This window comes from Micromys minutus (genome assembly GCF_963924665.1).
Source record: "Micromys minutus genome assembly, chromosome: 32".
Classification (NCBI taxonomy): Eukaryota; Metazoa; Chordata; class Mammalia; order Rodentia; family Muridae; genus Micromys; species Micromys minutus.
The window spans coordinates 23,196,711-23,217,678 of NC_137967.1; the positions used below are offsets into that span (position 1 = coordinate 23,196,711).

Below are 20,968 nucleotides of genomic sequence, written 5' to 3' on the forward strand. Positions count from 1 at the left end.
AAATGCTATATAATTTCTTTAGGATAGCCATAGAAGGAAATACAACATAAAAAGTAAAAGAACTGAGCTCCTGTGTTCCTTAACAGGAAAAGGAAAAAAAAAAAAGCTTCTGTACTATGTTAACAAAAGTCAACTAATGAATAACATAACATACACAGCATGACCTACGGAAATCACAGAGAAGAAACATTCTTATGCATTTGCACAATGTATATGACACAATGGCCTACTTCAACATTTATATCTTGACTCCTACATGCAGAGTGCCCTTCTGCAGTAAGTAGTGCTATAAATGGCACATCTGGCGGGGCAGTGGTGGCACAGGCCTTGAATCCCAATATAGGGAGGCAAAAGCAAGTGGATCTCTGTGAGTTTAAGACCAGTCTCATCTACAGGTTGAGTTACAGGACAACCAGGTCTTAAAAAACAAGAACAAAAAGACACATGTACTCACTGACCCCATGCAGAAAGCCTATCGGATAGTAGGTACCTTTTTACTCCTGAGGAAGGGACAAAGGAAGTGAAGTTTCCTGCTCAACATCTCAATTTGGAGATTATGAACCAAATGTATTCATATCTATGCTCTGACCCAGCATCTTTCCTGAGAATGTATGAATCAAAATATGGTCAACATCACTACCCCATGGAGAATCTGGTTTAAAACAAATGCAAAGCTTGTGCAAACAGTGTCCTGACAAGAATGTTGTTGGCTCTTAGCTATCTAAACTAAATATCATTTTGAGGCCTGATACATCTGAAGCAGGTTTTTAGCACATGCATACAATAGAATCTTGACTGTTAAAGGCATATGCTGTCCCGGCCCTTTACATACTTTGGAGGGGGTTCCTTCTCTCTGATGTTGCTGGGTGTCTCCTTCTCCACCTTCTTCGATTTACCTTCTTTTGCGGGTTGGAAAAATGACCTGAAGAAGCATAAGGATGTGAGTCATTAACATCACTGATGCCCTGAACACCTGCACACCTGCAGCTCTAGACACCATCCCCAGTCATGTAGATTCCTCTACGTTTTTAACTTTAAGGAGTGTTTGAGGATGTGGGAGAGGGACAACGGAAGGGATTTAGTAGTGCAGAGCCTGGATTTTTATTCTATTCTGGACTCTTGGGGGTTAGGGGGTGATAAAGGACACGAAAAAAAAAGTGAAAGAACAAAAGGCATATAAAGAGTTGTTATCTCAGGACAGGCCATACCCAGGTTTCCTATCACGTAAGTGCCTAGGGATTTGTTTCCCAGGAATCTAGAGTAGATGATTAGGTCTAAGTCTGTTGGTATCTATTCCCTCCTTTCCCTTGTTTATCGGATACACCCTTCTTTCTCTTGGTACATGAGTGACCAACACTTACACCTATGTTACATGATAACCCAGGCCTTAAACATCAGTACAGAGCACTGCACACCTGTAGCCACCATTGATTGTCACAAGCCAAAACTCAACTATTAATAGCTCTGGGTTAAGGAAAGAGGAGGATGGCCAGGAACCAGAGGCTGAACAGCCCAGAGACCCAGGATAGAACCGAACATTACTATCAGGAAAAAAAAAGTCAATGAAATGATTCCTAATGACATTCTGCTATACTCATAGATTGATACCTAGGCCAATTATCATCAGAGGCTTCATCTAACAGGAGCAGATGCAGAGAGCCACAGCCAAACACTAGGAGGAGCCAGAGGAACCCCCCACAGAAGAGGGGGGAGGAAGAATTGTAGGAGTCATAAGGGTAAATGACACCAGGAGAACACAGCCCACAGAATCAACCAAGCAGAGATCATAGGGGCTCAGAGACTGAATCAGCAATCACAGACCGTATACGGGTCTGAGCTAGGTCTTCTGTATATAGGTTATGGTTGTGTAGCTTTGTATTATGGGATTCCTAAAAGTGGGAGGGGTTATCTCTCTTTTGCATGCTTTTGGGACCTTTTTCCTCCTAGTGGGTTACCTCATCCAGCCTTGATATGAGGGTTTGTGCCTAGACTTAGAATGACTTGTTATGCCAATATGGCTAATAGGTGTGCAGTGCACTAGGAGGCTTGCTCATTTTTTGAAGGGAAATGGAAGAGGGGTGAATTGGGGCTGAGAGAAGTAAAAAGAAGGAAAAATTCAGTCAGGATGTAATATATGTGAGAATGAGAGAAAAATAAAAGCAAACAGAAAATATAAAGGAAATTGGTGCCCTGGGATTGCTAATCTTGGGAGAGCCAGCCTGAGAGCAACAGCAGAGAGAGCAGAGCTGACCACAGAGAGACAGACCATGACAATGTTTTAGTAGATGGATCTAACCAAGTCTGCAACTATGGAAACCAAGTGCCTTCCCCTGTCATGCTCCTGAAGCTACCTTGCATTAGTACACAGATTCTGAACTAGCACTGAGGCTGTCCTGTGCACTGAGGGAGGCACAGTGCATGTGTGACGTTTGTCCACTAGATACCAAAAGCAGATTGCAGACCCCTAAACTGTCAGAACCAAAAATGCTTCCAGCCATTGCCTCATGTTCCCAGGGGGCAAAACTGATGACTGGAAACTACTGCATTTGGGATTCATACCCTGTAACCAAAAATTAATTCATGAATTAACTGAGTCATTACCTTTCACCCATGTCCCACTTCCCATTTTTCAGACCGCTCAACTCTTCTCAGAAATTTCTTCTCAGAAAACGCAGACATGAAGCAGAAAGCCCAGAGTTTTAGAGAATGTATTATGTGGACACACCCTCTTGCAAGGAGTAGAAAGCTCAAACATCAGGAAGCCTAAGACACTGAAGAGGCTCAAAAAGTTACAAGATTCACTAGCCCCTCGCTAGTTGCTGATGGTGAGGGCACTCTTTAGTGGAGTTGCCTGCAGGCTGACCAGAGAGCTCCAGGGATGCAGCTTTCAGGAGTCATGACCCATGCTGGAGTGGTCTTTGGAGTGATATGTCTGCCTCTGAGGCATCAGCTTTCCTATAAATAACACTGTAACTCACTGTTTTACTAAGCTAGATTTGGGTGAAATCGTTTCTTTGGCTGTGTCATCAGTGCCCTATCTGGGGTGAATGTTAGTTCTCAGTTTCCCAGGAAACATTACAATAGAAAGTGCCTTGAGCATGGCAGGGACCTTACATAATACTTCTCTGCATGTTGGCAGCAGAATTCTCTCCCTTCCTCTCTTGTTCTTTTTTTCTCATCAGTTGTACCTGAAAAAGAAATTCGAAGACCAGCTAAGAATATTGGTTGTGCAGAGACTAAGACTTGGGGAGACAGGAGGAACAACTCTTCTTAAGGAAATGAAAGGAGTATAATCAGGGGCTAGAGAGATGGCTCAGTGGGTGAGAGTGCTACTTAAATTTGAATCCCCAGCACCATGTAAATTAAATTGATGTCAAGCATGGTTGTACATGCCTGTAAACCCAGCATTATGGGTTGGATACAGGTGGATAAAGGCAGATCCCAGAAGCTCACTGACCAGTTAATCAAACTAGCCAGAACCATGACTGAGCTTCAGGGTCAGTGGGACCCTGTTTGAAGACAATAAGGCAGAGTGGTATTTGCACACATGGGTCTGGATTCCCATATACTCTAGTGCATTACCAAATACATTACACACACAATACCTTGTGTGTGCGCGCGCACACACACACACAGCTTTACAATCAGAAACATGTGTTTTCTGTTCAGGAAAAACCAATATGGAACTTTAAGATCTATTACTAAGGCATAAAATTTCCAAGTCAGAAAGTGGGAAATCTATCTTAATGGTGACTGCTTTCCATATAACACGAAAATTTTACTGAGTACATGTAATTTTTTTTCACATTTTTATTCTTTGGGACTTAAGTTTCTTTATCTGTCCCCTCCCCCTTTATATTACTGAAGACAGAATCTAGGCAGGGTCTGCTAGACAAGCACTGTATCACTAAGTTATATTTCAAGCCCTACTTGGCTGCCAAATGCCAAATGCAAGCGCTTCCCTTTCCAAACGTCCGTCCTCACCCTGACAACTTCCTTCTGTTCTCCCCGTCCAAGTTTCTCTGCCTCCTCAACTCCACACACATTAAGCAACAAGACCTGACCCTCCCCTTCGTGTTTTCAGGCCTCAATTTCAGATCGCCAGTCTTACCCCACCCGTGCCCCTTCTGGCAGCCAAGCTCACCTTTTCCCTGGCTCCTGACAACGCGCCAGGCTTCTCTCCTCTTCAAACAGGACCACTATCTGACCAATGAAGTCACCCTGTTGTCACTCAAGCGTCCCACAATACCCAGCATCCTATACAGATTGACAGCAGGCGACCAGGGTAAGACCCGTCACTCTCAAACCTTCCCTCCGGCCCCAGGCCGCCCCGCCTCTCTTGGAGCCACTAGGGCCGACGGCCACGCCCACCGCCAGACTTCCTCCCGAGTCCCGCCCTTCCAGGCCTCCACCAGTCCTCCGCAGACGCTCAAGTTTCCAGCCTGCGCCGCCTTGGTCAGCCAGACAGCCAGCGGCTCTCCCAGTACGCCGCTCCTTGCTGCCCTCTCTCCTGGGCCCTCGGCTGCCGCGACGTCCCCATGTCCGTTCCGCTGCCGGCACCCAGAACCAGCGAAGCTCACCGGCGACGAGCCTCGGCACGCTCGCCGACCCCAGCCCCAGCCACGTGCCCACTGCCCCACTTGCCTCTCCAAGTCACTTTTCTGGGCGCCACACTCAGCTCGCCCAGAGACGCAAACCCGAAAGCCCCAAATTCGCGCCACAGGTTTCGCGCGCAGACTTTGGCGGGCGGGGTCAGAGACGGGAGAGGGTGGGGCCTCAGAGTAGCGCGCGCAGCTACCATCACCCGGAGGCTGCTGGGAGTTGTAGTCTCTAGAGCGTAAGGCAGCCTGGAAATGGGACAGAGTAGGGAGAGGAGGGGCGCTGTCCCGCACAGCATGCTGGGACGCGGCCCCGAGACTTTCATCTCTATGGATGAGCTGGTGAGGCTGCAAGGTCGTAAAGGTGACAGTCGGGGAGAGGAAAGGGGCTGGTGGAAAGCCACCTTGCCAGGCACTGGGGGAAGAAAGGCGGGATACCGCGCGGGGCATCCCGGGAGCAAGGGCCGGGCCGGGCTTGGGCGCGGGGCATTGTGGGAGGTGGACGCTGCTTTGGGTTGGGTAAGTGAGTTGAGTGAGGGGGAGGGGGCCGGAAGGGTGCACAGCTTTGGGAGTGGAGAAGCATCTCTGTGTAGGATGGTCAGGCCGGGAGGAGCAGCGGAGAGACGGTCTGGGAGAGCCTGGAGAGGTCGGAACCGAATAAAAGGGTCTGTGCAAGGGAGAAGAGGATGAGCGGGACGGGGGTGGGGGGAAGAGAGGCAGGGGCAACATGAGAGTGAAGAAACCCATCTAAGGAGAAGGGGCCATGTCCAGAACGAAGATACACATTGAGAATTGTAGCTATTTCTTGGAAAGGGGGACTGCAACTTGGCCCAGGAGGAGAGTAAGTCTTAGGAGCAGTTTGGACCAAAGATGACTATTGGTGACACTTTTGAGGTGAATTTGGGCCATACCCCTGTAGGCGAAGGCTCCATGACTGGACATGGGACGCATAGAAGATAAGATCATCTCTAGAAAGCACAAGCCACAGATCAAAGTAGCAATTCAAGGCCGTCGATATCCGAGGGGCAACATCTGACACACCTAGGGAGAAGAAAGCGGAGGTGTATGAGGATTATACCTGCGGTGAGAGATTCATGCCTAGCTAGAGAGTAGATGATGAGCTCCAGTCAAATAGAGACTTGTGGGAAACAGCAGTTCCAGATGAATGGGACCACTAAATGTTATCACCAGGCGTAGGAGACACATCTGGAAAGAGAAATATTAGCCAGAGGCTAAGATATCCACAGCTAGGCTGAAGGCAAAATATTTAGAAGAACTGATTCCTCTTGTACCTAGAGGTCACATCTAAGGCAACTGGAACTAGAATTGAAATTGATTAAATGCCAACTGAAACTAGGGAAGCAACAGGTGAACCACAAAAATGGGATGGAGATTCCTATCTGGAAAGCAAGCAATAAGACCGATTTAATTTTGTATGAGATGTATTTGAGGCACCAATAGCTGATAAGACAGTCTGTGGTAAGGAAATTGAGGTAACCCAGATAGAGATGGGTCTGATGTCCAGCTCTTCTCCCCACTTTCACTCAGGGTCCCAGAATGGAGCTGACAGAGCCCTCGCCAAGCTCAGCAGTGCAGAAGGAGGAACAGGAATTGTTGGACCGAACCTTCTTCTCTTGGGCTGAGTTTAGCCGCTTCTTCGACAAGTGGTGCCAGCAGCGGCTGGTAGTCTTCTCAGTGAAGAGCTCCACACGTGTGGCACGAAGCCCCTGGGCCAACACGCCCCCACTCTACAGGCTTATCCACGTGCTCAAGTACAGCTACGTGCTGCTGGTGTGCAAGGATGTGCGCATGCCCAACAAGTCCACAGCGTGGTGCGTGAGCCTGAGCTGTGACCCTGCAGGGGGAGGGGAGCAAAGGGTGAACCAGACAGAGCTTCCTACCCACAGATTCAATACCAGGAAGAAGCCCACTGACGGCCAAGTACAGAAAAGCCAGGCAAGACAGATTCAAGGAAGGACACTTACTGAGACAGACTGAGCCAGGAAATAAATATACTCAATGCAAAACAACCCAGGCTTGGTATATAGGGTTTAGTATTGGCCATTGTATAGAAAGTGGAAGGACACACTGAACAAGCCAAAAGAAAGGAAAGAATTGGTTCCCCCCAAAATACCAGAGCCAGCTAGAGAAGTGGGAGGGCCACTTCTACAAAAAGCAACCTGGAAGACTGAACTGTGAGGAAAGCTACAAGACAGGAAGATATCTCCATTCAGTGTAGAACCAGATCCTATTCTGGGAGCTGGGGATATTTAAGACTAAAATCTACCCATCTAGAACTTTCCGACTGACCACAAATGGGTCGTGCCGCCAAAGGGTTGGTAGACAGTCAAAGAGATCCACTTGGGACTAGGGAAGTCTTCCTTGAATATAGGACAAGACAAAACCATGCTTCTATGTAGCAAATGGTCAGCTGCTGAGACAGACCTTTAAGAGTTCCTGTTTGCCCCTTACTCCTCTTTACTCCATCATGCTCAGAGCTGTCACTGTTCTACCCTGCCTCTCTGGTAGTCCCTGTGTGTGTCTGAGTAATTTGAGAACATTAGTTTGAAGCCATGGATGACAGCAGAGTACTTAGGAGTACAGGCTGTGCCTTTGGGCTGCCAGACTTCAGCCCTACTGCTTACTGGAGTAGGGTATCATTGGGCAATGGGTTTCATAACTCCAAACCTCAGTTTTCACATCCCTGAAATGGGGCTGTTACATGTATACTTGCTTCTGAGGACCACTGCCAGGATATATGAGCATACATAAGAAAGCATTTTACCCATGTCTGGCATCCAGGGCAGTCAATTAAGTGATAGTTGTTACCAAAGTAGGAGCACAGACTCAGAACTAGTGCCTACCTATGATTATGGTCCCTGAGGTGACAATTTCACCTTCCGGGCCTCAGTTTGCTTGTTTGGGAAACAAGGAACACAGAAGTATCTGTGTCAGGTTTTGAATAAATAAATTAATACCTATTAATTATTTGGAAGTGCATCCCAGGTGGAGTAAACACTCCACAACTGTTCTTACCTAACATTTGTTGTGGGAATGTGCTCTGGTTTGTCCTTTATTGTAGAAGTGGAGCTTCAGAAGCCTAACACCAGAGCAACAAGTTCAAGCACTTGTCCTCACATAACTGTCTGGAGAGTGACCACTTGCCAAAGAGACAGACCTAATCTAAAATCTGCACGACCCAATTTATCAACGTTTACTGAGTACCTCTTGTGTGCCTGCTGGGTATTTTGCAACCAGAGTTGATTATCCTAACTCTTGAACCACTCAGAATCTAATTGAAGAGACAAGGACTAAAAGAATGGAAGGAAGGGAAGAGAAAACAATACAGACAAATGAAAAAAGAAATTAAAAATAGCCACATACCATAGTGAGAATCAAGTTAAGAGTAGAGAAAAGAAAAGTGGTCCACTCCACTAAAAATCTTTTTTTTTTTTTTTTTTAAGTGATGTATTTATTTTGTGGGGAAAGAGGAGCATGTCATGGTCTAGGTATGGAGGTCAGAGAACAACTCGAAGGATTCCATTCTCTCCTTTCTCCATATGGGTACCAGGGATCCAGCTCAAACCCTTATGCTTGTCTTAACAGCAGCACCTTTACCCACTGACCTATCTTGTACTTGAAATCTTAGGGGTAGTTCTGGAAGGTTTCCTAGAAGAGATGGGTTAGAAGACCTAGTTAGGTTCTTGGAAAGTCATATTTATGCATGTACAGTTTTGGTGTTTTTTGGTTTTTTTAACACATGCTGTTAACTATCTGTAGTTACTGTCCCAGATGTTCTACAAATACCAGGAAGAGCCACTGGGCAGGGCATCTGGGGAGTGAGAAAGGGCCCCAAGTTTAGGCCTGGTGACCCAGTGGACAGAAAGATTGGTTCCTTGGTAGAAAGCTCTGTGATAGGGGGTTGGTGGCTAGTTTGAGAACGGTGACTTGAACTCATTATAATTTCTAAGCTCCTGTACCTGTCCTACCCAGTTGCACAAAGCAGAGTCTCTCTGATGTCACAGTTCAGGGACAGGCCATGCCTTAAAGTCTATAGCAGGGAATGTGTCAAAGCCCCGGCATGGCAAGGCTGAGTCTAAGGACTAGGTCTTGATATTGGGGATACTGAGGAGTTTCAAAAGGCTGTGGGCAGAGTCAAGGAAGTCTCACCTATTGCTGGTGTGGTCTAGAGGACAGGATTGAGGGACAAGGAAGAGGCTGAGTATCTGGATAGTATTTGAGTTACCCACTTTCCAGAAACTCAAGTGACCTCAAGTTGCTCTCCTTACACCTCCAACTCTCCAACACCAGCGTCATTTCCCCTAACATTTTTGTTTGTAGGACAGTATTCCTTAGCCCTTCCCAGCATACCCCAGCCTTCAAAAACACAAAGTCTGTAAAATCTGTAAGATGAATAACGATTATGTCAGGCCAGTGAGATGTCTCAGTGAGTAAAGCTGATTATCACCAAGCCTGACCACCTTAGGGATCCAGAGGGTAGAAGGAAGGAAATGAGTTACACAAATTATCTTCTAAGCTCCACACCCACTCTAACACAATCTTTATTTTTTTAATTTAACAATAAACATGAGGGGAACATCAAACATGAAAACTGCATCCTTTCGGAAGAATGTTTTGGGAACATTGACTCCCATTTGTTAAATGTTTGCTCACCCCTCTAACCACTGTACATCACTTAACTCCGTTTATCAAGCCTGGAAGAATAGCAGTATTTCAACCCTAGTTTCCAGGTGAGAAAACCAAGGCAAAGGGTAGTTAAACACTCCACGTACATAGTTGCCCAGCTGCTGGAGGAAAGCCAAGACTTGGACCCCACAGTCTTGATTACAAAGATGATGCTTCTAATTTTTAACCTACCCTGTCCCACCCATCTGAATTTCAGGCATGGATTGTCAGTAGAGAAGTCAAGTGTTCCAGTACCTGACTATTCTGGAGATAAGCTTATTGGTCCAGTGAAGGAGGATGTTCTGAACATCTCATGTGCAGTCTCTATGTCTTGAGAAGGAATGGAGAGCATAGGATATACACAGGCATCCTTCACACCCTCACCCTAGTATGTGTTGGAATCTACCCTAGTCTGGAATTCATCAGAAAGGATTGTCTTACTGAAGGAGGCCAAGCTGGTGATAAGGTCTGAAGGAAGAGTAAGTCAAGTGAATGTAAAAGAATGGCAAAGATGTTTCATGACAGATAAAAGAATGCTGGTGGCTGTAAAGATGGGAAGAAAAAAAAAAAAAAAAAAACATGAATGGTCCTGAGACATTTCAACAGCATGACAGGCAGGGTATGGGGAAGGGTGGTTTTGCTGACACGAGAAGGAATGCTGAATGTATTGCCTGGTGTTTAGGTGGGATCCAATGACTGACTCAGGATACAGGTGTCTTTGGTATCTGTGCATTGGTTCCAGAGTCCTCATTCTCAAAGTGTGTAGATTTGCATGTACCCTATGCATATCTTCCAGTGAAATTTAAGTACCTCTACATGGCTTGTAATACCTACTGCCTGCAAGTGCTTAACCCTGTTGTACTACTGGGGAACATGACAGAGAAAGTGTGTACATATTGTAGTCAGTATAGATGGTTTGGTTTTTTGGTTGGTTGGTTCTCGATGGAGGGGGCATTGGTTGCAGTTAGAAGCATTAGTAGGTAGAAAACTACTGTATATTATTGTTGAGGGCCAAGTGCTACTATAAGTAACAGGTAAAATGGGAAATTCCTGTCCATGTGGAGTTTGCATTTAGGGGTGCTGGCATTACCCACCCCTATGTGCAGGGAAGCAACTGCCAAAAATGGCACATTGAGGCATCTGTATTTTGTCATGTGAGATGCCAGGACCCCACAGAGATCATGTAGTTTCTGGCAAAATGGATGACTTCACAAACATGGTGGCATCATCCCCTGAATTAAGATCTGACCAAGGGGCAGAAATCACCTAGTCTCAAAGTGACCAGACCAGACTCCAACAAATGACTGTGAACTCTCCTTAGAAAATAGAGTGCATGGAATTTTGGGAATGTGCCACTTTTGGTAGATCAAATGGGGATGCATGTTGCTTTGACCTGATACTGCTGTGGACCTGTATGGTTTTTACTTATTACAATTATGTAAGAATTTTCTAATATAGCACTGAGTCAGGGAGATTGTAAACTCAAGGCCAACCTGGGTTGAACTGCATGATTCTGTCTCAAACACTAAAATAGATTACTTTTCTACCTTCATATTATACTATTTTTAAATAAGGGGAAAGAAGTCACAAATTATTTAGATTTTGTTTCTTTTTACTCTGCTGGGTTCTTGAGTGTGCATGTATAAGAAAAGAGATATTTCATGGAAAATTTTCATTGTGTTGTTTATCCTGAGGACAACCACCTGTCTCAGAAGTGATTTGGAGACAATGAAAGCTCATATGTGGGAGAATCCACTACTGACATTTACTAGACCACAGAGGAATAAACCATGACTTCCTAACTACATAGTAGACTCTAGGTTACAAACGAGGGCCATCAAGCTAAGACACATTGGACTCCATACAACCTGAAATTTATTTTATAAAGTTTTATTGAAACATAGCCACACCATGCATCTGCATACACTTGTAAATATTTGCATGTATCTGTTTGCAGCATATCTACTTTCTCATCCCTAACAGAAAATGTTTGCCAACCACTATTCTATAGGTAAAACCTCTTGCCCAGGGAGGAAGAAATGATGCTATCACACCACTCCATAGAGAAATACCACTAAACTCTATTTCAAGATGTCAGTTTAAATATTATTTTATGAAAATACTGTTTTTTTAATATACTGGGATCATACCCCAATACTAATTTGTATCTCTTTTTTCTCGTTGATTCTTTACAATAGTGATCATAACTCCTGAAACTGCTTTCATTCAACAAGCTGTGCTCTGCAGTTTGAGAACCAATGTTCCAAACTCACTCACGCAGAGTGTTATCTAAGAGAGTGTCTGCTTAGGTAAACAGCAGGGAAATCACTTAATAGATGCCAAGTATATTCTACCCTTTTTGATTTTAGAGCCTTCACAAGTGCTTTGCTTCCTTCTCTGAATCTCTTACTTCTCTCCCACATAAAGATCTCAGTAAATGATACCAGCCCCTTTCCACCATTATAATGCAGAGTTGCCCCATTTCAAGATACTTAATTTAATCACATCTGAAAAGTCCCTTGGACAACTTGAGGAGACACATAGTTATGACTAGGATGTAGACAGTTGTGAGGGTACATCAGTTTCCCCACTGTACTACTACTGCAAAGCAAAAGTGTTTTTCCAGAGTGTAACGCACATATGGGAAAATGTGCACACTATGCATGTTAGACAGGATAGTGTTGCCCAAAATAAAAATACATGTCAAAAAACTAGAACACCTGTGAATCAGAGGCCAGCCTGGTCTACAGAGAGAGTTCCGGGACAGCCAAGGCTACACAGAGAAACCCTGTCTCAAAACACAAACAAAAACTAGTACTCAACCCCACAACTTCCCTTCTAGAGTTAACCACTCAAAGGCCACTACAATCTAGTCTAGTAAAGGTGAACTTAGTATACCATTGAATTTAGTATAGGGGGAATCCCACAATGGATTGCTCTTCTCTTTCTGGCTTTGTTGAAGTACATATACCAGAAATGGTAGTGGTTACATGGTTCTTCATGCTATATGGTGTTACATTTATTTAGAGTGTATCAAAGCCTGCTTCCTCGACCTGTGGCTTAGTTTCAGGTTCTGACTGGTATACATGTCCTGTTGTGTAACATGCCAATCAGTATCTTTTAATGTCCATGTGAAGGCAGTCAGATTGATGAGGGTCATATGGTATAGGGCTCCATTGGTAGGCACCACCCTGGTTCTCCAAAGTGCCTTCGACATCCGTGACCGATGCTGCATATCCTGATGGGCACTATTTTTAGTCTCTATTCTTGAAGACCTTTTCTTTCCTAGTTTCATTTGTTGACCTAAGAAGGGGTCTAGCTGTGCTGCTCAGTCTAGTCTGGAATTCCAGGACTCAGGTGACCTTCCTACCCATAGACAGAGTGCCTGGATATGCAACGTTTGGAAGCAGAAATATACTGTTCATTGCTTGCGGTTTTGAAAACGTAGCAAGGCAAAATGCAGAATTACAGGTTGTAGTTGTCTCTGAGGACAGAGAGGACAATTTATTAAGGCCTCATCTGTGGAGATGGAATTGTGAAAAGCAGATACAAAAAAAAGCTGAAGTGTTAATATGATTTTATTACATTTATTTACTCATTGCATGTGTGTCTGCATATGTGTGTGCCCACATGTGTAGCAGAGAACAGTTTACAGGAGGAGTCTTACACTTCTTCCAGCATGCGGGTTCCAAGGATCCAGCTCAGGTCATGAGGCTTGGTGGCAAGTCATCTTGCCAGTCCCTCCAGTATTTTATTGCTAAACATTTTTGTTAGCGATATAACAAGGTATGTGGTCAAATTAGGAGAGTTGTGTGTGGGTGAAAACATTACCGGTGTGTAGTGTTTCCTGTGTTAGATGTTTCAGTCTTGAGGGCTTTAAGCATACCATTCTTTTTCATCTTCACAAGGATCCTATGAGACAGGTTATTAATTCCCTTTGAGGATACAGAGATGAAACACAGAAACTTGTACAGTTTCACCTAGCAGTGTATTTTTTTTTAAAGTCTAACCATTTTTTATTACTTTTATTTTATTTTTTAATATCTTTTTAATTGGATATTTTCTTTATTTACATTTCAAATATTATCCTCTCCAGAAACCCCCTATCCCGTGCCCCTCCCCCTACTTCTATGTGGGTGCTCCCCCCCAACTTCCTCCCGCCTCCACCACTCTGCTATTATAGGACCTTCACAGGACCCTTCACCTTTATCTAGCTTCACCTCCCATTGATGTCAGATAAGGCCATCCTCTGCTACTTATGCAGCTGGAGCCATGGGTTCCTCCATCTGTATTCTTGGTTGGTGGTTTAGTCCTTGGAGCTCTGGGGGTTCTGGTTGTTGATATTGTTCATCCTATGGGGTTGCAAACCCTTTCAGTTCCTTGAGTCCTTTCCATAGTTTCTTTATTGGGGTCCCTGTGATCAGTCCAATGGTTGGCTTCAAGCATCTGCATCTGTATTTGTCAGGCTCTGTCAGAACCTCTCAGAACACAGCTATATCAGGCTCCTGTCAGCATGCACTTCTAGACATCTGCAATATTGTCTGGGTTTGGTAACTTTATATGGAACGGATTCCCAGATGAGACAGTCTCTGGATGGCCTTTCCTTCACTCTGCTTTACACTTTGTTTCCATATTTCCTTCTGTGAGTATTTTGTTCCTCCTTCTAAGAAGGACTGAGGCATCTGCACTTTTGGTCTTCCTTCTTCTTGAGCTTCATGTGGTCTGTGAATTGCATCATGGTTATTCCAAGTTTTTGGGCTAATATCCACTTATCAGTGAGTGCATACCATGTGTGTGTGTGTTTTTTTTTTTTTTTTTTTTTTTTTTTTTTTTTTTTTTTTGTGACTGGGTTACTTCACTCAGGATGGTATTTTCTAGTTTCATCCATTTGCCTAAGAATTTCGTGAAGTCCTTATTTTTAATAGCTGAGTAGTACTCTGTTATGTAAATATACCACAGTTTCTGTATCCAGTCCTCTGTTGAAGGACATCTGGGTTCTTTCCAGCTTCTGGCTATTATAAATAAGGCAGCTATGAATATAGTGTAGCATGTGTCCTTGTTATATGTTGGAGCATCTTTTGTGTATATGCCCAGGAGTGGTATATCTGGGTCCTATGTCCAATTTTCTGAGGAATTGCCAGGCTGATTTCCAGAGTGATTCAGCTGGTGTATTCTTAAGCCTCTCCATTCTTCTATCCTTGAAACTTAATGAGAGCAGAGGCAGTGGGGAGGGAGAGAGAGAAAACACAATGAGATTGCACAAAGGGTTGTGACAGAGGTGCTTGTGGTTCCTCCTGCAGGCCTTCCCAGCCCAGCTGTCCGGCCTTCATCACTGTCAAGCTGAGTCCTTTGCGTGATCGACTTGTGGTGTCTGAGTGCCAGCTGACCCACTCACACCCAGCCTGCCCACGAGAGTTCGCCTACCACTTCCGCCCAGGCCACTTGCTGGCCAATTCCTGCCTGCCAGTCCGCATCACCAACCAGATCTCCAAGCAGTTTGTCGCCCCTGCTGACGTGCGCCGCCTGCTGACCCATTGCAAGGGCCCAGACCACGGGGTCCTAGATGCCCTGCAAGTGCTTGAGGGGCTCTTCCGCACAGATCCGGAGGCCAAGGTAGGGTCTCACAGGAGGTAACATTGGGCTGGAGAACCAACTTCATGGGTTATTCATTCATGCTTTCACCACACTTAACCAGTTCTTTAGTAAGCACCTACTAGGGTACTTAAGGTACAGCCACAAAACATCCTCTAGCATGGGCTGTCCATCAGCAACTTTCTGTCCTTTGCAGACTCTGATTCTACTCTGCACTGTATGGAAGCTCTGGACATGCGTGACTGATTAGCACTTAAAATGTAACCGGTCCCATAGAGTCTGAGTTCACTTTAATGGATTGAAAGTCAAATATGTATGCACAAATGGCTGTTGGCTGCCTGGCAGAAGTTCTAGTGGCAGAAACAAAAACGTCCAGATTGTATGTCAGCTGAGAACTAGGAGGAAGAGGACCCAAGTGAGGGAAAATGAAATCTAGTTTCTTTTCAACTTGGACTATACAAACAGAAAGTACATAAATAAGTCCATTGTTTAATGAATCTTCCCAGGATATGCCCCTGAACTCGCCACACAGGAAACTTATAATAGGACAGAGTGCAAAGTGTTGTTAAAGCAGGAGAAGCTGACATGCAGAGATGGTGATGTACTGTGAACTGTTGTTTATTTTTGCACTCCTGGGGATAGAGCTCAAGGCGGATTACATGCTGAGCCAGTGCTCTGCCACTGAGCCACGTTCCCAACCCCTTAATGGGGGATTGTAGTTCTGCTGTCCAGTAGAGTAGCCATTGGCCTCATATACTCTTGATCATTTGAAATGACTCTTAGCATGGTTGAGGAGCTGGGCTTTGTGGTTGGTTGGCTGTTTGGATGGTTGATTGGTTTGGGGTTTTTATTTGTTTTTATTATTGTTCTTTGGTTGTGGGGGTGGGGCATCTGAGATTGACCTTGATTACTTTCCAATGTTTTTAAATATATTATACTTACTTATCTGGGGGGGGGGGTAGGATGTGCAGGTATACCCATACCACAGCTTGCATGCAGAGGTCAAAAGACAAACTTGCAAAAGTCATTTCTTTCCTCTGCCGTATAGGTCCTGAAGATTCAACTCTGGTCCATTGGCTTGGTTGTGAGCACTTTTATCTGCTGAGGCACCTCTTTCTGCCCACCCCACCTCCTCTAATTTTTAAGACAAAAACTCTCACTGTACCTGAAGTTTATGAATTAGACTAGGCTGGCTACCTGGCCAGTGAGCTTCAGGGTTCTAGCTGTCACTGTACCCACCTCCCACTAGCTTTGTATGTGGGTTCTAGGCATGTAAGCTTAGGTCCCTATACTTGAGTGCAGGTACTTTATCAACTGTGCCATTTCCCCCAAAGCTGAAGTTTTTAAGAATTTAAATAGTCTTTATCACTAGTATGTCTTTTGCATCAAGTAGCATAGAGCTGTACATATGCAGGTAAGTTTACATTTCTGTATTTAAAATATGTATTTTTTTACATATCCAATGCACAAAGCTGTACATTCACGAGATTTCCATTCAAGTGTACTTGGACCTTAGTCTACATCCTCTTTTCTAATAACTCTCCTTGACTTTCGTGATGTATATTTTTGGCTGTATGTATGAGAGAAAAGTGCAGTATTTTTCTATTTCAGTCTGACTTGCTTAATATGATCTCCAGGCCCATCCATGTCCCTGTAAATAATATTGTTCTTCCTTATGGCTGATTAAAACTCCATTAACGATAACCTGTACCAGTTTGCATACACATTTATGAATTCATACTAGCTTGAGTGCACACATACATATATACCCTCAACAGTGCTGTCTATTCTGCACAGCATTTGCATCTTCTCTTTGGTTGATTGAGCTAAGGGCCCATAGAAGCCTAGGTTGGCCTGGACCTGGCTGTGTACCTTGTACTCCTAGTCATTTAGCCGACATCCTTAATACTGGGAGGAGTATGCTACCGTGCCTAGCACACTACTGAAGAATGCCAAATATCAACATTGTTCCTTCTTTCTATGGGGCTTGGTCAGGTCCACTGAAAAAAAGTCTTCTCACTTCCTGATTGGGGGTGAAGGCCAGGCTGTCTGAGTCTAGCAGCTATGTGGGGTAGAGACTAGATCTAGAAGTCAGCATAATGCATGCTGACTCTGCGTGGAGCTTGGAATCTTCCCTCCTTCGTTCTCAGGTGGGCCCTCTGTCCCAAGGCCAGCAACTTTTCCATTTACCCTGTTTACAGAATAAACCTCCAGCCACTTGGAAGAGTGACAGCCTAGAGGGAGAGGAGAATCACAGGGTTTCCAATAGCCCTAGCCTGGTCTTATGAGAAAACCCTGTATTGCCTGGTCCTGATGGGGATTTTGCTGTTAGTTACCAGTACTTCCCATCTGCCCACTTAGGTTTCACAGGTTCTGTGGGTGGGATAACCCATCAGTTCCCTCACTTGCTTTCCAATTTTAAAGGTAAGTGTTGCACCTGTCATCCTTTCTCTCTTCCCCATCTTTAGAGGTTGAAAAGAGGGTGGGATGCTCAGTCCATCCCCTTGTATAGTCTTACCCAGGCTCGTTCACTTGTAAGTTCTTTTGAAAGATTTCTATATTATAAAGCATATCAGTAACCTGAAAAGGAGTTCTTTGTCATCCCAAGACTAGTTCATATATTCCTTTCACTTTGGAGCAGTTTTCCAAGGAAGGGTGTATTAGCTTTACATCACTATACTGAAATACCCAAGGCCATAGACTTAATAATGACGATGTTGCTTATGTCAGGCACTGTACAGGACTCATTAATACATTTTATCTCTCTAGTCCCAGGACTTGCTGTTGCCATTTTAGAGATGAATGGAGATGAGGCAAGATGCCAGAAGCCACTTAGCCAGAAAGAAGTAGGTGCAGGATCTCAGGTGGGGCAGTCTGGTCTAGAAAGCTTTGTTCTTAACTGCCATTCCCTCTCTCAGGACTGGGAGGAATGAACAGTCAGTTCCTAGAAGAGGAACCCAGCAGGAATGGAGGTTAAAGAGGAAACTGAGGCAGAAAGGTAAAACCAAGCCATGAGGCGGGTAGGGAGGCTCAAATCAAGACCAACTGATCTGCCTCCACAATCGGCTGCATGCCAGTGGCCCTCAAATTAAAGCAGTGGAGACCCTATTGGAGGCTTGTCTAAGTAAATCACAGTTCCTGCTGCCTGTTGGAGTCCAAAGCCCTTGCATACACCTCTGCTGGGTGCAGGAAGTAGTAACAAACATCTGACTCCCAGCAGCAGCAAACAGGACTCGAGTATCACAGCAGCTAACGGTATCACACATGCACTTGTCCCAGTATTGTCAGGTCAGATCAGGATGTCCTGGTCACAGACTGGAGAGCTACAAGGTTACAAGAACTCCTGATTTTGATTTTCGTATATGCCTCTTGCCAATCAAAAGAATCTGCAGATTTGCATTACACCCCCCCCCCCCTCTCTCTCTCTCTCTCTCTCTCTCTCTCTCTCTCTCTCTCTCGCGCGCGCGCGCGCTCACACACACACACATACACACACACACACACACACACACACACACACACACACACACACACACACACACACGGTGTACTCTAATCTTGTTTGACTTCCTGTCCCTGTCCGCAGGTGAAGCTGGTGTTCGTGGAGGACCAAGCGATGGTAGAGACTGTGTTCCTTCTGACATCACGCACCAGGGCGCTGCTGCGGCGCTTCCCACGCATCCTGTTGGTGGACAGGTTGCCTGGGTTGCAGGGCACGCTGGACCTGATGGCAGTGCTGTGTGTGGACAGCGCTGGACGTGCACGCCAGGCCGCCTGTTGCGTGGCTCGTCCCGGCACCCCTAGCCTGCTGCGATTCATGCTGGTCTCCCTGCTGCAAAGTGCTCCTGATGTCAAAGGGCGAGTGCGCTGCCTCACAGCTGGACCAGAGGTAGCTGGACAACTGCGTGCAGTTCGGCAGCTGTTGCCGTGTGCACGTGTGCAGATCTGTCGAGCTCAGGGTCTGGAGACGCTCTTCAGTAAGGCACAGGAGTTAGGCGGTGCCAGCCAGGAGGATCCGGACCTGTGGCCACTCCTCTGCCGTCTAGCAGATTCAAAATCCTATACAGCTTACAGCGAGGCGTTGGCTGAGTTGCGTTCCCAGGCTCCAGCTGCCTTCATCAGATATTTTGAACACAACTGGGCACCCCGCCACGACATGTGGGTACGTTTCCGTGCCTATGAAGCAACCCGAGATCTGGATGCCTGTGCTCTAGTGCGAGGCCATCGCAGGCGACTCTTGCGACGCCTCAGCCCCTCACATAGTGTAGCTCAGTGCCTTCGTGACCTAGTGGCTATGCAATGGGCTGATGCAACTGGAGAGGCAGCCTCAGAAAATGGAGACAGAGTGTTACTGGAGAGTGAGCCCAGAAATAGGGCACAGATGAACAAAGAGAAGGTAGGGGGCACAGAGACCAGCAACTGGGGAAGGTCTGATCGAGACAGTGAGAAAAGGAGGGGATTGCACTGGAGAGATGGTCAAGGAGTCTGGTTAGAGAATCAGAAGGTGAGGGGGCCTGAAGGGACAGGAGCCCCGCTGGAAAAGGAGCTTTTGAAAGAACCCGCGGTCAGAGACTGGAGGGGAACCCAGATAGAGAATCGAAGAGTGAGAGTGCTGGGGCCCATAGATAGGAGAGGCAACCAAGCTGAATCTGAGAAAGCCAAGAGTCTTGAAGGAAGGCCCTGGAGGGGTGCACAGTTACAGGGGGAGAGGGCACGTGCGCCAAAACCTCAAGACTGGAAAGAGCATCGGTTTGAAGTAGAGAAGGGGATCGACGTTGGAAAGTGGAGAGAGGTCCATGTGGAGAAGCCTTTAGAGTCAGTCCCTGAGAACAGAGATCAGAAGAGACCACAGTGGGGAGCTGAGGGGCAGAAAGGGCCAGAGATTGTAGAGGACCGAAGTGCAAGGTTTCTAGTCAAAAGGAGACGGGGCCTGGAGGACATTGTTGTTGTTCATTTAGAGGACGCAAGAGCTACAGGCATAGTGAATGGAGACGGCAGAGGACCCCAACCTGTGGGCTTCAAGAATGGAGGACAGCAGGTAGAGTTTGGCGATCCTGGGGGGATGCTTCCAGGGATGGGGAATGGCGCGTCGTGTGCCACCCCTGTGCAAACTGTGAAGGGCAATCCAGAATGCGCAGTGAACAGGGTTGAGTCCCTGGCTGCAGGGGAGGCAGTACAGGGAGGAGGTGAAGAAGGCCCAGGAGAACCAAAGAGGCTTTGCCACCACCCCTGTAGAGATGAGGGAGTGGACTGTGAGCCACTGGCCAAGTTCCGAGCAGCCTGTGGGCCAGAGTTGACAGATCTAGTGGCAGAGGAGCTGGCTTTTGCCAGGCAGCATGGGATCCGAGGTTTCCACTGGACCGGAGTTGGCTTTGCCCTTAAGGATGGCACCTCAGACTTCTTCCTGGATGGGGCCCTGACACACTGCAGCTGCTCGATCTATGCTGCCAGACGCCTGCCCTGCAGACACCTCTTTGCTGCACGTCTCCTCACAGGGGCAGCCTTGTTCCACATGGACCTGCTCAGAGATTGCTGGGGGAGGTCTCAGGAACCCTGACCCCGTGCAGCCCTGCCTGCTGCCCTCCACATGGAGGGGAAGAACATATCCTTTGATCCCAAAGATAATAGGGCTCATGCCCAACGGGCCACCCCAGCCCTAACCCCACCCTGAGTCATCTAAGGGCCTCCTCTTCGAGTTCTTTCTCTGTATTCTAGGGTTTGCTGGCTATTATCTCTGAAATACTGGAGCCACACCTGTGGGAGTACTAACAGCCAGGGCACATTGAAAGAACATTGCCCTGGAAAAGAAATAGTTGAGGAGAGGTCGTGGGATTCAGGGTCAGCCAAGACAGAAGACAAGAAAGGGATAGAGCTGGGGCAGAGGGAGAAACAGTGAAGGTCATGGAAAGGACCTAAGGTGTGGAGACACTGACAGGAGTAAGGACCAAGAGCCCCAGGGACTATAAGGTTGAAATGAGAAATGCCAGGAAGAATGAGCAAAACTAAAGAAGAGGAGAAAAGATAGGGAAGGCAAGAGACAGGGCTGGGGAAGTGAGGCACAGTAGGAGAGGGTGATAAAGGGTGAAGACAGT

At 46.1% G+C, this 20,968-nt stretch overlaps 2 protein-coding genes across 4 annotated transcripts in view; one reads left to right on the forward strand and one right to left on the reverse strand.

The window, feature by feature from the left end:
- The window catches only part of LIG1 (DNA ligase 1), a 32,651-nt gene extending 28,397 nt beyond the window's left edge, over positions 1-4,254 (reverse strand). Inside the window, exons 1-3 of the mRNA XM_080908165.1 lie at positions 4,145-4,254; positions 3,115-3,188; positions 833-922 (exon numbers count right to left, since the gene is read on the reverse strand). Of these exons, the coding sequence (XP_080764291.1) occupies positions 833-922; positions 3,115-3,179 (155 nt within the window). The 5' untranslated portion in view covers positions 3,180-3,188; positions 4,145-4,254. The remainder of the gene's footprint in view (positions 1-832; positions 923-3,114; positions 3,189-4,144) is intronic.
- Positions 4,255-4,937: 683 nt separating this feature from the next.
- ZSWIM9 (zinc finger SWIM-type containing 9) lies at positions 4,938-20,526 on the forward strand. 3 transcript variants are annotated; one of them, XM_080908802.1, is made up of 4 exons: positions 4,938-4,962; positions 6,147-6,430; positions 14,585-14,897; positions 18,463-20,526. In XM_080908802.1, the coding sequence occupies exons 2-4, from the start codon at positions 6,156-6,158 to the stop codon at positions 20,431-20,433; spliced, it is 2,559 nt and encodes an 852-aa protein (XP_080764928.1). In that variant the 5' UTR covers positions 4,938-4,962; positions 6,147-6,155; the 3' UTR covers positions 20,434-20,526. The 3 variants fall into 3 exon arrangements, with proteins under 3 accessions (XP_080764928.1, XP_080764926.1, XP_080764927.1); XM_080908800.1 differs by lacking the exon at positions 4,938-4,962 and adding an exon at positions 5,163-5,244; XM_080908801.1 differs by lacking the exon at positions 4,938-4,962 and adding an exon at positions 5,171-5,263.
- The last annotated feature ends 442 nt before the right edge of the window (positions 20,527-20,968 follow it).

What these genes read in the sequence shown, in the direction of transcription:
- ZSWIM9 (XM_080908802.1), top strand. Translation starts at nt 6,156, where the DNA reads ATGGAGCTGACAGAGCCCTCGCCAAGCTCAGCAGTGCAGAAGGAGGAA. An exon ending in CCCAACAAGTCCACAGCGTG is followed by an intron (nt 6,431 to 14,584) that starts GTGCGTGAGCCT and finishes TTCCTCCTGCAG; the next exon opens with GCCTTCCCAGCCCAGCTGTC. An exon ending in GCACAGATCCGGAGGCCAAG is followed by an intron (nt 14,898 to 18,462) that starts GTAGGGTCTCAC and finishes CCCTGTCCGCAG; the next exon opens with GTGAAGCTGGTGTTCGTGGA.